At 36.0% G+C, this 12,563-nt stretch overlaps 1 protein-coding gene across 2 annotated transcripts; it reads right to left on the bottom strand.

The window, feature by feature from the left end:
• Window positions 1-389: 389 nt before the first annotated feature.
• LOC306879519 (interleukin-12 receptor subunit beta-2-like) lies at window positions 390-11,997 on the bottom strand. 2 transcript variants are annotated; one of them, XM_079432523.1, is made up of 16 exons: window positions 11,844-11,997; window positions 11,445-11,554; window positions 9,580-9,831; window positions 9,059-9,173; window positions 8,757-8,932; window positions 7,724-7,857; window positions 6,553-6,694; window positions 5,921-6,006; window positions 5,314-5,512; window positions 5,023-5,193; window positions 4,812-4,910; window positions 4,077-4,232; window positions 3,760-3,897; window positions 3,511-3,610; window positions 3,336-3,420; window positions 390-1,540 (listed from the first exon to the last, which is right to left on the bottom strand). In XM_079432523.1, the coding sequence occupies exons 2-16, from the start codon at window positions 11,512-11,514 to the stop codon at window positions 1,178-1,180; spliced, it is 2,286 nt and encodes a 761-aa protein (XP_079288649.1). In that variant the 5' UTR covers window positions 11,515-11,554; window positions 11,844-11,997; the 3' UTR covers window positions 390-1,177. The 2 variants fall into 2 exon arrangements, with proteins under 2 accessions (XP_079288649.1, XP_079288650.1); XM_079432524.1 differs by having other exon boundaries at window positions 11,445-11,605; window positions 11,844-11,958.
• Between the last annotated feature and the right edge of the window lie 566 nt (window positions 11,998-12,563).

Genomic DNA, 12,563 nt, shown 5'->3' with positions numbered 1-12,563 from the left:
AATCTATTTTGACCCATACAATGTATTTTTGGCTATTGCTACAAATATACCCCAGCAACTTGAGGCTGGTTTTGTGCTCCAGGGTCACATGTGATGTTTCCTGGTGTTGGTTTATTTGCATTTACAGTAGACTTAGACTTTCAAGTCTGTATTCTGCAAAGACATTTGGCAGCTGTCAGTATTTCTGTGTGTTATTATGGGCCATTCACATTTCCTTTAGAAAATGTTGAAATCTAGTTTATTATTGAGGTTTAGTTTTTGAAATACACAGGAACAACTATTTATGACTGACTGGTAAAATATGTATCTATAGGCCAAAATCACGTGTAGCCATCTCTCCACAGACCCATTTACCATTTCATTTGTAGTGAGAGTCAACCACACAAATATGCAAAAAAATAACATTTATTTTTTTTCTTGATGCTTTGACTTTAAAGGTTTACATTAGGACAGTATTCAGCTGAGCTGATGAAAAACTGATGTGCTGATGACATGTATTTGTGTCAAACATCTTACATTAGAGTAGATATGAGTACTGAGTCTGCCTTGATATTGAAACTTGTGCAATTTTTTCTTGATTGATGTATTGTGAAAGAGTTGAATGTTGAAGTTAGTGTTGGGCAGCTGCTGAGTGTTTTAGTGGAAAGATGGAATTTCTGTAGATTCAGAATATGGCATAAAACCTTTACAATTTACATTCGTCAAGTATGCGTACTCTTGATGGGTTGTTAACAGTCTGCTAGACCATCAGAGATAAGTAGCTGAGGCATGCTATGTGTACTTTTTATTTGGACCTTATATTTTTTTATTAAAATATAATTTGATCTTCTGGTGGAGCATCAGACTTCGCCAAACTTTTGGTCCTCTTCAACCAACCAACCGCTTCCTTAAAATCAACTTCAAGCTTGCATTCAGATCTGCTTCCATCCAATCATAAACAGACAGATAGAGGCAAGTCCTTGTCATACATTGTATCCATTTCACTTGGATGTTCATCACAATATGCAAAAAGAAAATCTTTCGCTATTTGCATTACATTGCGACTTTAAAATGTCCTTCATTAGCTTGAGATGCCTAGGTATGGCTGGGTTTCAGAGCAAGGAGAAAAAGTTTGTCCTTCTGACCAACTATTCTTGGGATGTCCATAGTCAGGTCAAATTTGAATGCTTCTTGAGAATCATGTGCAATCCAGAAACTCGCTGCAGTCTATTTTCACTACATCCAGCGTCAGCTTCCCTCCAGTTAAAACCAGGGGCTCCAGGAAAGGGCTGTGAGTGCTTGGAAAGAATTCAAATTCGTCCAAACCCATCTCTTCTTCATCTTCCTCTTCTCCTCCACTTATTGCACCATGAGTGGCAATGTAGTCCTCCATCATGTCTGTGATCCTGGTGATCTGCGTGGCATCAGAGGAGCTGGACTCCTGAGAGAAACTTTTGATGTAGGTGCAGATGGAGGGATAAGGAATTTCCTCTACCTCCACGTTATCAGGCTCCTCATTCACGCTGGAGTCACATTGGTCTAGGTAGAATTTGATTTCACTCTGTAGGAAAGGGAGCAGGTGTGTATTGGTTAATGAATTACATTTACAGTTCATATTTACACCATTTTGGCCAACAAATCCAATTCCATTTTTTTAACAAAATTACAATACTCCAGTAGGTTTGGTAAAATGTGTTCAGTGTTTTTTTGTTTCACTTTGCTGCTTTAAAAAAAAAATACATGTAAACATATACAGTTGACTGACATTTTTTACCATTGCACCATGTGAAGTTGTTTTATTTTTAGCATTTAGCATTAATAGAATTTTACTAATGATTTCTGGATCTTTAAAAATGCAACTTGAGACTCTGCCTTCTCCTGTGTCCAAATATGCCTACTTCCCTATACATCCCCAGGAGGCAAAAAAACAGTAGGCCTATATGAAAAGAGTAGTATATTCAAATTCATGGAATTCAAAAAAGTAGGCGAAATACATTCTACCTGACATCCTAAAACAAATTCTTCAGTATTGCTTTAACAGTTCAATATACAAAATGTTAATATTGTGTAACTTTCGTTTTAGTCACAGTATTGCCAATTACTTGCTACAAAATACTAATTTTGCTCCGCTTTCAGAAATAGTTCCAAATGCAGTTAAATCAAAAGGAATGATTCAATGACTCATTCATAAAGACAGTCAGCTGTTTTGTTTCTGAATGAATCAGTGTTTTGAATCAATTATATAAAGGGATAGTTCGCCCAAAAATTTAAATTATGTCATTAATTACTCAACCTTATGTCATTCAAACCATAAGACCTTCGTTGATCTTTGGAACACAAATTAAGATATTTTTGATGAAATCCAAGAGCTTTCTGACGCTGCATAGATAGCAACACAACTATCACATTCAAGGCCCAGAAAGGTAGTAAGGACATTGTTAAAATAGTCCATTTGACTATTTATATACCATTTGATAACGTGAAAACTTTGTGCTACTCATAATGATGTAACCTGCAGAAAGAGCCACAGAAAAATTCCTACCACTAATGCACAGACTGACAAGCGAGTGGGCTGATACAACGAATGAAAAGTCCCAGTGCTATTGGACTGTATATCAGGGGCCAGTTGCATAAACAAAGCCATTATGTTACGCATTTGGGTTGGTCACTACACTTTTCATTCCATTCATGAGAATACTGGAGACTGGAAACACAAGCTCATGCAAAAGAAGTTTTGCATTTCAAATGCAGGTTGGGTGAACTCTGACCTGCAAATTAGTATCATGTGTGACCAATAGAATATTTATACATCATAGCATGAGTTGAGTTCATGTTTTTTGAAAAGACAAGCGTCTGAAGGAATTTATTGTAGTCCAGTGTGACCAACCCTTAAGAATATATCTTAATATTCTTACCAACTAGCAATTAGCCAAGGGGTAATCAGTCTTACATTTTTTCCTCAAATTAGACATTATGTAGCTAAATGTACATTATGTAGCTAACTTAAATGATGACCAACTTGTAAGACTAGTCTGGAAAGTTCATGCAACAGGCTCCAAAACTCTTACAAGTACACTCAAACTGCCAGTCAAACTGAAGGACTAGAATTTGCATGTGAATACGATTTTAAAGCTGCGGTTTAAGGGAGGGATTATCATTCTTCTGCTGTCCTCTTGTGTGAAAAAAAGTCTTACTGGATGAGTAAATGATGATATCATTTATATGAATTTTCATTTTTGGGTGAACTAGATGTTAACCTAACCCTTAACTTAGATGCTAAAGCTTGCATCGATGCCCACAAATGCAGTTATAGCTCACTTGTTTTACAGCCTGAGTGGGCATTTCCATACATTTACCTGGTCATCAGTGTATGTCTTTGCACATTTGCTGTTTGCTGGATCTGGAATATTAGGCAGCAGACACTGGCAACAGCATAAGAATCTATCGAGCAGAACAGACATGGCAGTGTTTTAAATCACAAAAACAGCCTTTTTGTTTCTGTAGAATTTAAAGCATTCTGCTGATTCTTACCTTTTCTGGACGGAGGTGAACTGACAGAAGCACAGAAGGATTAGACAAGCCAAAAGTACTGCTCCACCAGTCAAGATCACGTGGGACAGCATTCTCTCAGCTAAAAGATAACAAAGGCTACTCATATCAAATGGGTGACAAACTTCTTTTTCACAAAAGGTTTTTTTTTTTATTCCAAATATTTGAATTAAAACCCAGCATATGATTGCTAAGATTGTTTTTAGTGTTATGATCTGCATAAATACATACAGTCTGATGGTGTGCAGAATGGGAGATCACTTCCTTTGGGTCCCTCCCCAGCATCAGTCCAGGCAGTGACCCACAAATTGTAACACTGTCCTGGTGACAGACCGCTGATGACATACTGTCTTTTTGGATGGTCTACACCTGCAGCCAAAGTGTACCACATTAGAAAACTCCTAATAACAGTTTATTTGGCACTGTTATTGATGAGCATCGCAAGTAAGTAGCAGTTTTTTTGGTGAAATCTTGGGAGCCAACAGTAAATATTGTATCTGTAAACATTTATCCACCAATTAATGGTTGTTAAATAAGATAGGCCTTACTGAAATTGTAAATATCTTCCTTCAACTTGTCCTTCAAGTAGACAGTGTATTTTTTCAAACAGCCTCTTCTCTTCCTTTGAGGGATTTGGGACCATGTCACATTCAAGCTCTCGCTGTTCTTCGAGTAAAGTTGAGGAACTGGACCCTCTTCTGGAGCTGTGAATTCCAAAACAAAGTCATTATGATAAGGAGAGTCATGCATTTTTAATTAGATTCTCACCAGGGCTACATTTATTTGTATTAAAAAATACATTACAAATAATAGGAATATTTCTGTTTTATTTATATAAATATATCTGTTTTCTATTTTAATATATTTTAAAAATGCAATTTAATAATGTGATTGAATTATTCAATTATTACTCTATATATCAGTGTCACATGGTCCTTCAGAAATCATTCTAATATGCTGATTTGGTGTTCAAGAAACACTTCTAATTATTATCAATGTTGAAAATACATCTGTTTAATATTTTTGTGGTAACCATTGTTTTCTCAGGCCTCGTTGCTGAAAAAAAAAATTCAAAAGAACGGAATTTCTGAAAGTCAAAATCTTTTGTAAATGTCTTTACTGTCGCTTTTGATCAATTTAATGTATCATGGCTGAATAAAATAGATTTTCTTTACAAAATAAAAACTTACTGACTCCAAACTTTTGAATGGAAGTGTGTACAGTATATACTGATTTAATCCACTTTGATGAAGATTTATGCAGAATGAGCATTAAGAATGAACCTGATTGCCATGTGGAGATGCCTTTAATGGATGCCGTTTTGGGAGCAGGTGATCGCAGAGCGGTAACTGCACCATCATAACATTCTTGAGGCTGCAGACCTGGATAGACAGCAGAATAAAAGGTCCAAGAAAGAGATAAACTACTTTTATTCCAGTCTGGAAACCAACCAATTTTGATTGTTCTTAACTCATACCATCCAATTAAACTTGCCTGTAATGTGAGCTGTGGTATCCACCACTCTATTCCACTGAATCGCCTCTATGTTGCCAACTGGATACCAATGCACCACATACTCAGTGCCTGCAATGGCAAGCTTGTGCCAGAAGAGGGCAACACTATGATTATTCAATGGCCTGTGTGATACGAAACCGGAAACCAAACCTGTAAACACAAAATGCAGGCTTAACTTGCTGTATCGACCACATATGCATTGAGTTTAGCGTCTTTAAACCACAGTTATTTGGCTCAGCAATGGTAATACTTCAAAAACCACAGGCTTACCTGAAAAATGCAGCTGAATAAATTTGACAGGAGATTGACCAACTGAGTTAATTGCGGACACTGATACAGAACAATGAGAGCAGCATATTCTCTCATTTCTGGTGGGAACTGCGATGATAGTGTTCCTAATTCCCGTTTTCTTACGAACACTTATATTATACCTCTGAATTATCCCCTTGGCATCTGATAAATTCAGTTCCTAAAACAAAGAGAACATGAATATAAAATAAGTCTTTTTTACGCAGTTCAGTTTGTCTGAATGCATGCATCTGACCAAAATCTTTGACAGAGTCAGCCATTAATGACATGAGGCACAAACATAACTCTAAAAGAGAGAATTCTCAAATCCATCATTTCCTCTAAGCCCCTACTCGGTTTTTTGTAAACTGAAACTGACTGTAAACTAACTTTTGGTTTCAGACTAACAGAGTGTTTGGGAAGATGCAATTCACACAAGCAAGCCATCGCTTTGTGGTGGTTTGACCTTTAAGGGCCTGTGTGAAAAGCAAAGTATGGGGGGAGGGGATTGTGTAGCGAACTGTCCGTAGCATGTACACCGCTACATAAAACATTAATAGAAATACAACAATTAAAAAGGGTTACGTGCCTTCCAAAATATGTGGAAACACTCGCTGTTAGATTGTGGGGGTTTCGGTTCTTGAAGGTACCAGAAGTCAAGCACCTTATCAGGAGCTAAAGAGAGAGAGAAGAAGAAAAACAGTTCTGTTCAGTCATGCTCTTTTTCTTTCACTTGGCATGTAAATTAAAATAATTTAATTGGAGTAAACAGTTGATTATCAGTATATTGTGGGGTGTATTACTCTTACAATCTCCACAATTGTTTTTAAGTTACACCAAAAGTCAGTACTTCCCGTCTTTTGAAAGTCTTTTTTGTGATCACTTCCAAACTAAGTCAAAAGTTAATTCAATCAGTTACCACTCAAGTTTGCTTTAACTAGTTTTGGCACAGTATCTCAAGCACCTGAGACATGCTGACAAATAAGTGACTGTCCTACGTCAGTCGACTTATCTAACACCATCATACTTCTGAAGTACTCTTTCCAGAACACGCGTAACTACCTACATTCATTTGATCCTTCTTACGCTTTCAGATGACTTTAATAGAGACAGAAAATAAGCAGCTCACAATAACTACACAAGAAAACCGCCTTCAAAATTCAAGAATTACAAAGTGTGACTTAATGAAGGTTCTAACAAGTAATATATTTCACAACTTACCTTCTTCTTTGGTTTTTACTTCCTTTGGTTGACTCCAGTCACTCCACAGACCTACTCTATGGTTGATTTTCTTCCTGATCTGGAACTTGTACGTGGTATATGGCTGCAGTGAGGATATGTTCAATCTGCTCTTAGCATTAGTCTGTGGAGACAATATAATATAATGTGTTGTTTTCCCACCAGATGTTATATCTTGACTATGAAGCTTTCTCTGGTTTACTGTTAATATGTCTTTCAAGAATGTTTGAACGCTTCTTTGAAATCCCTATGTAGAGACTGTATTAAAAGGAAAAGTTCACCATAAAACCCATCCAATATTATTTTCCTTCTTTAGTGAAATGCAGAAAGAGAACATGTGAAAAATGCAAGCATCAAAATAAACGGAGTTTTAAAGTTTAAAATGGTTGTGCTGCTTAATATTTTTATAGAAACTGATTTTTCATGATTCTTTGATGAATCAAAAATTTAAAAGAACTACGTTAGTATGCTGTTCATTTTATGTATATCTTCATTCATAATCAAATACAACATGCCATCTATGAATGAATCACACACTGTTTGATGTCACTGATGCCAAACAGCATTCAGAATTTCCCCGTTTGTGTTCCAAGGACACAAGGGAGTAAATTATGACAAACGTTCATTTTGTTTGAACTATCCCTTTTAGCACGCAAATGGCAGAAGCACTTTCACCAGTGGAAAGCATCTTTACGTTTAGAATCAACTAGACCATTTTTGGATCTCTAAACATATTTTTTTCATTATAATGACAATGATTTGTATTCCTGCAAAGCTGAATAGGTACTGAAATAATGTTAATAATAATGACACATCAAGATGTACATTGTGGGAAAAGCAACAGTCAGCGGTTCAATTTCCTAACGATAAAGATTGAGAAAAACCCCTTTCTTGACATTTCTTATTCCAGATTTGACTCATCATGGAGGGCTTGTGGTTTGACGACCAAACTAATCTGTGAGGTTTTGTGGGTTTTGTCTGTGTTATCATAAATCGACTCGACTTTGCAACTCTGCATTTTTATTTATCAGCTTTACCAAGACAGATGACTGGTAGGTCTGCAAGTACAGATAAGTGGCTTTGAGTCTATATACCACTTCAATCTGATTGTAACCAAACAATTAAACCACAATCTTTCAATCAGAAGCTTTACCTGGAGGGTGTTCCAGATCCCATTTACCGCACTGTATTGAATTTCAACCACATTCAAGCTGTGATTGTCTGTATGTAGGTTACACCTTCGAGAAGAGCAGCTCACATTAACGATTTCAGGCATTGAGGGTTTTACTGTAAATAAAGAGAAGCAATGCATAGTTTTCAGTCCAAATTATTCTACAGCTGAAATGCAATCCAATTCTTTTTGGTTTCAGGTGAACTCAAGATAAGATCTTTTGCTGCAGCTGTCTGTAATAATAACGTCAAAAAGTGGGTTGGTGTAAAAACAACCAATTCTATCCAACTGACCCAATTTTTATTTTTTGGAATCCCCCTACCCACAACACTTCTTGCTAACCAAGCACAACATATAAAAACAGAATGCATCTTCAATGTGGATCATTTGTGTCATAAAAGAGCCATACGATTTGTCTGTCCTTAGTTTTTTTTTTTTTTGCTATGACATAGTCAGCGAACGGTGAGAAACTTTTTGTTCTAGTTTTAGTGCAGTGGCTCACAAGATGTTATTTTATTTTTTTTATAAGACAAAACAAGCAAGCATATAATCTTAAACAACTAAACCAGGATTTCCATGGTCATCATAAAATCATAAACATTTTATAATGAATATATATATTATTTAAATTATTTATATATATATTTTTTGTTATGCCAAGCTCTAAAATAATGAAGCAGGTAGAAATAATGAATAAACCATTTTAAAATGGTTAAGAACCACTTTAGTATTTTGCAAGAACGAAATCTCACCCACGCACTGTACTGACTGGCTTTGATTTGCATCATGCATTATTTCTGCTTTTGGCATGGACAGAAAAACTGCTTGTCATATAATTATTATTTTTTTAAGGATGCAGCAAATGCAGAGTGCACTAAAAAAGAAATAGTAAAAAGACTTCACAAAAATCAGTTCAGTCATCCATATTAAGCATAGCTTATCCTAAACAGTGAATTCAACTGAACGGTTTAACTCTTTTTGATGTTTGAAATTATGAGTTTTGGAATTTCTTTACCTATATTGCTGAGGATGATGCTGTGGGGGCCTGAGGTTTTTGAGCCCAGGCTATTAGAGACATTGAGCATGACGGAGAGCTGTGACATTATTGAGTTTTTGATGGGGAAGGTGGAGTGGCAAAATCCTGTAGAGTTCATAATACTCTCATAGCCAAGGTGCAGGTCATCTCGAACCCTGAAAAAGCACAGGGAAAACAGCAAGTAACACAATTAATTACACTTTTACATATGTCACTGCTTTGGGTTACATCATATGATCTGTAAACTAAAAGATCCTCCTTGTAAAGCTGATTTGACTAACCGTATCTGACATGTGGTGTCGATTATGGTACCCCTTCCTGTTGTCCAAATGCAACTGACGTTGCCAGATTTCATTTTCTGAACGCAGGTCAGATTTTGTGGAACGTCTGGAGGGTCTGAAAAAGAAGCACATGACTGTGTCATATATGAAATTTCACTTCACAGTTTCAAAGTCTCCACCCTTGCCAAAGTAATTAGTTTCAGTAATTAGTTTCAACCCTTTAATTTGTCACTAGACTAGGTGTCTTTATTTTGCATCTCTAAAAGACATATTTCTAGTGAAGTTGAATAATGTGCCATGATATAAGACAGGGTTAGCACACTTTTGGAACTTTTCCAATTATTAAGGATTAGGATAAAATTGTTAAATAAAGACTGCATTTTAGCTGATTCAGAACTGAGAATAACTTGGAAAATGCACTATAGAAATTTAGTGACTCAGACCATGTGCGTGGGAACCCTGAAATAGTTAGTTAGTTAGCTTTATTTAAAGTTGAGCGTTATAGAAAATTACAAGCTTACATCCTGGTTTGATGTCAATTCCACATGGTTCTGAGTACTCCTCCTTACACTTGCAGCTGAAGGTGCTTGGCGCTGTTAAATTCTCAACATCCACAGACACCTCACTTGAATTGGGGAATTGTTTATGTTTAATTAGTGTCTTATCCCGAAACATTAGTTTGGTGCATTGCTTGTTAAAGATGCAGGAGAAGGTGAAGTTGGATCCTAAGAGGACTTTTTCTCCTTTGCTTGACCGTACAGTGCACACTGTTCCTGCAAGAAGCATAAGTACAGAGGAAGCAACAAAAAATGTCATCACAGGATAGTGCAGGATATTTGAGCCCAGTCTCATGAAAATGTGCATCAATGGCATTTTATGTGCTATTTATACGCAGAAACTGACTTTGGCATGCATACAATACGCATATGTTTGATGTGCATATAATACACAGTTTTTGCGTGCATATGACATGCACTTTGTTAGCGTGCATATAATGCGCATATAACATGCACGCCAAAGTCCATTTTTAAATATAAATAGTATGCCAAATAGATACAGAAACTCGTGCCATTGAAACGCACATTCATGAGATTGGGTTAGATATTTGCACCTGGGTCGTAACCTTCATAGACATTCCTCCGTGCTCCCCAATATTCACAACAGTCAATCATTATGTTTATTAATGATTATTTCAGAAATTATTACATTTTGTCCACCACAATCCTAATAATGTGTTTACATCCTTAGTTTTTAATAGTGTTGTATAATAACTAAATTTAAACCATGACAAATTCAAATACAAATTTGAAAAGAGAAGCCAAATGTTCAATGTTTCAAATCCACATTCTCACGGTGTCTTAAACATCAGGTTTTGATATTTAGACCAAATAAAATCTCATGTAGGGGTGTTTCTTTAACTATAGACAGTTTTGGTCCTAAGGACTCTCTGTAACACTTTATTTTAAGGTGTCATACAGAGTAATTACCTAATTAAGTACTTAGTAGTAGCCGTTGTACTTACATGAAACAAAGTGTACTTATCATGTAACTAAGTTATGGAACAGTTTGTAATTATGTAGATGTAATAGGCAGCTACTGTTATACATATGTACAGTCCGAGTCTGTTACCCAGCTTGTACACTTAAGTACAATCTTGATACACTTTATTTTACGTAGCTTATGTCTGTGTACTTACATTTATAATTACATTGTATAAAGTCTGCAACACATATGCAACAATCTTTTGGTTACATAAGTAGCTGTGTAACAGACTCGGTCTGTTACATTATGTGTAACAGTAGCTGCCAATTATAGCTACATAATTACAAACTGTAAGTACAGGCTGCTCCATAATTTAGTTACATGATAAGTACATTTTGTTTCGTGTAAGTACAACGGCTACTACTAAGTACTTAACTAGGTAATTAGGCTACTCTGTATTATGGACACCTTAAAATAAAGTGTTACCGGACTCTCTTAGTCATTTATTTTATTTGTACAATAATAATATCCAATATTCAATAAACATGCAACACCACAGAATTCTGACATTTTCTTTTAAAAGTCATGATGTCATCGTATCAAGCCATAGTGCCATTTCCACCTCATTATCAAATGATATTGGGTACTTTTTTTCTTTAATAACAATCTAGAAATTACAATGATGCAGATACATTTGGAACTTTTGCAACAGGGCTTAATCTTACTGAGCTTAATTTGATCACTAGCATTAAATAATATTAACTAAATTTGATTTTCATGCTTTTTAACGTTTCCAAGACCTTCAAATAACGGGAAAAAAGTGGTTTGTTGGAATATAAGTCAAATCCTGGCCCATAAAATTGCCTAAAGAAAATCCCGTAAATTGAAAATAATTATGTCATACCTCCATGTGCACCTGAAGCCAGCATGAAGCACAACATGAAGAGGACCGACCACGTACATTCAGAAGACATCGAGCTCAGTGCTGGAGATCACACAAACTCACAAGACCCTCTGTGGACAACCATTCATCAGATTTTAAGCGTTGCCTTCCCATTTTACTTCCTTATTGAGAAATTCAAGTCACTCTTTAGACAGGTGGAAAAGAACGTGTTCTAACAAACGAAGCTCTATAGTTAAGCAGTAGGCTATACACGTATTATAGGCTACTGCAATAGCACTGCGTTTTCACGTCGCGTCAGTGTCGCGTAATTTTGAGACTTGAAGACCTGAATGGTTCATCGGCTAAGATAACACTTTTAAAAAATTGGTGGTGTATAACACAGCTGTATAGGCTACTTACCCCTGCCCATGGGACAAAACTGTTCGGTGAGGTCATTTGTGCTGATTGTGGGTTTTAATGTGGCAGTAGAGCCCTCAAGCGCATCTCCTTCCTCTCCTGTTGAAGAACTGAGAGCGCGCGATGTCTTGTGTGATTTGCTTGAACTCGAGTGAGTAACGAGCGCTCGTGACATCAGTAACTTGTGCACTCTGTATACAGTAGGGCACAATTAGTCAGGAATGTTTTTATTCATGTCTGTAATCTGCAGTACAGATGACACACTAAACATAACGTTAGGTCATTACTGAACGCAGTGTATTTGAGGTCTGTCAAAACTTTAAAACTTGATTATTTACACATTAATTAAAAAAAAAATTCAGTTAGAAGAATAAATGAAAGAAAAGCGTAAATTAATGAAAGAAACCCGTAAATTATTTATTTATTAATTGTCATTTTTTCATGCCAACCAGTACTGGCAACATCAAACAAACAATCATAAGGCTACAGGTACAACACCAGTAAAAAATAAATACAGAAAATGTATTCATATTAATAGGCTACAGTTCATTGTGCACTATTTGCAAACCATGACAAATTCTTTTTTGAAAAAAATTTGAAAAGAGAAGCCAAATGTTCCATACAAACTTAGCATGTCTAGTAGTTTCAAATCCACATTCTCACGGTGTCTTAAACAACAGGTTTTGATATTTAGACCAAATAAAATCTCATGTAGGGTTGTTT

The sequence above is a fragment of the Barbus barbus genome (genome assembly GCF_936440315.1).
Source record: "Barbus barbus genome assembly, chromosome: 13".
Classification (NCBI taxonomy): domain Eukaryota; kingdom Metazoa; phylum Chordata; class Actinopteri; order Cypriniformes; family Cyprinidae; genus Barbus; species Barbus barbus.
The sequence above is the reverse complement of the archived record's forward strand: the minus strand, read 5'-3'. Positions and strand labels throughout refer to the sequence as shown.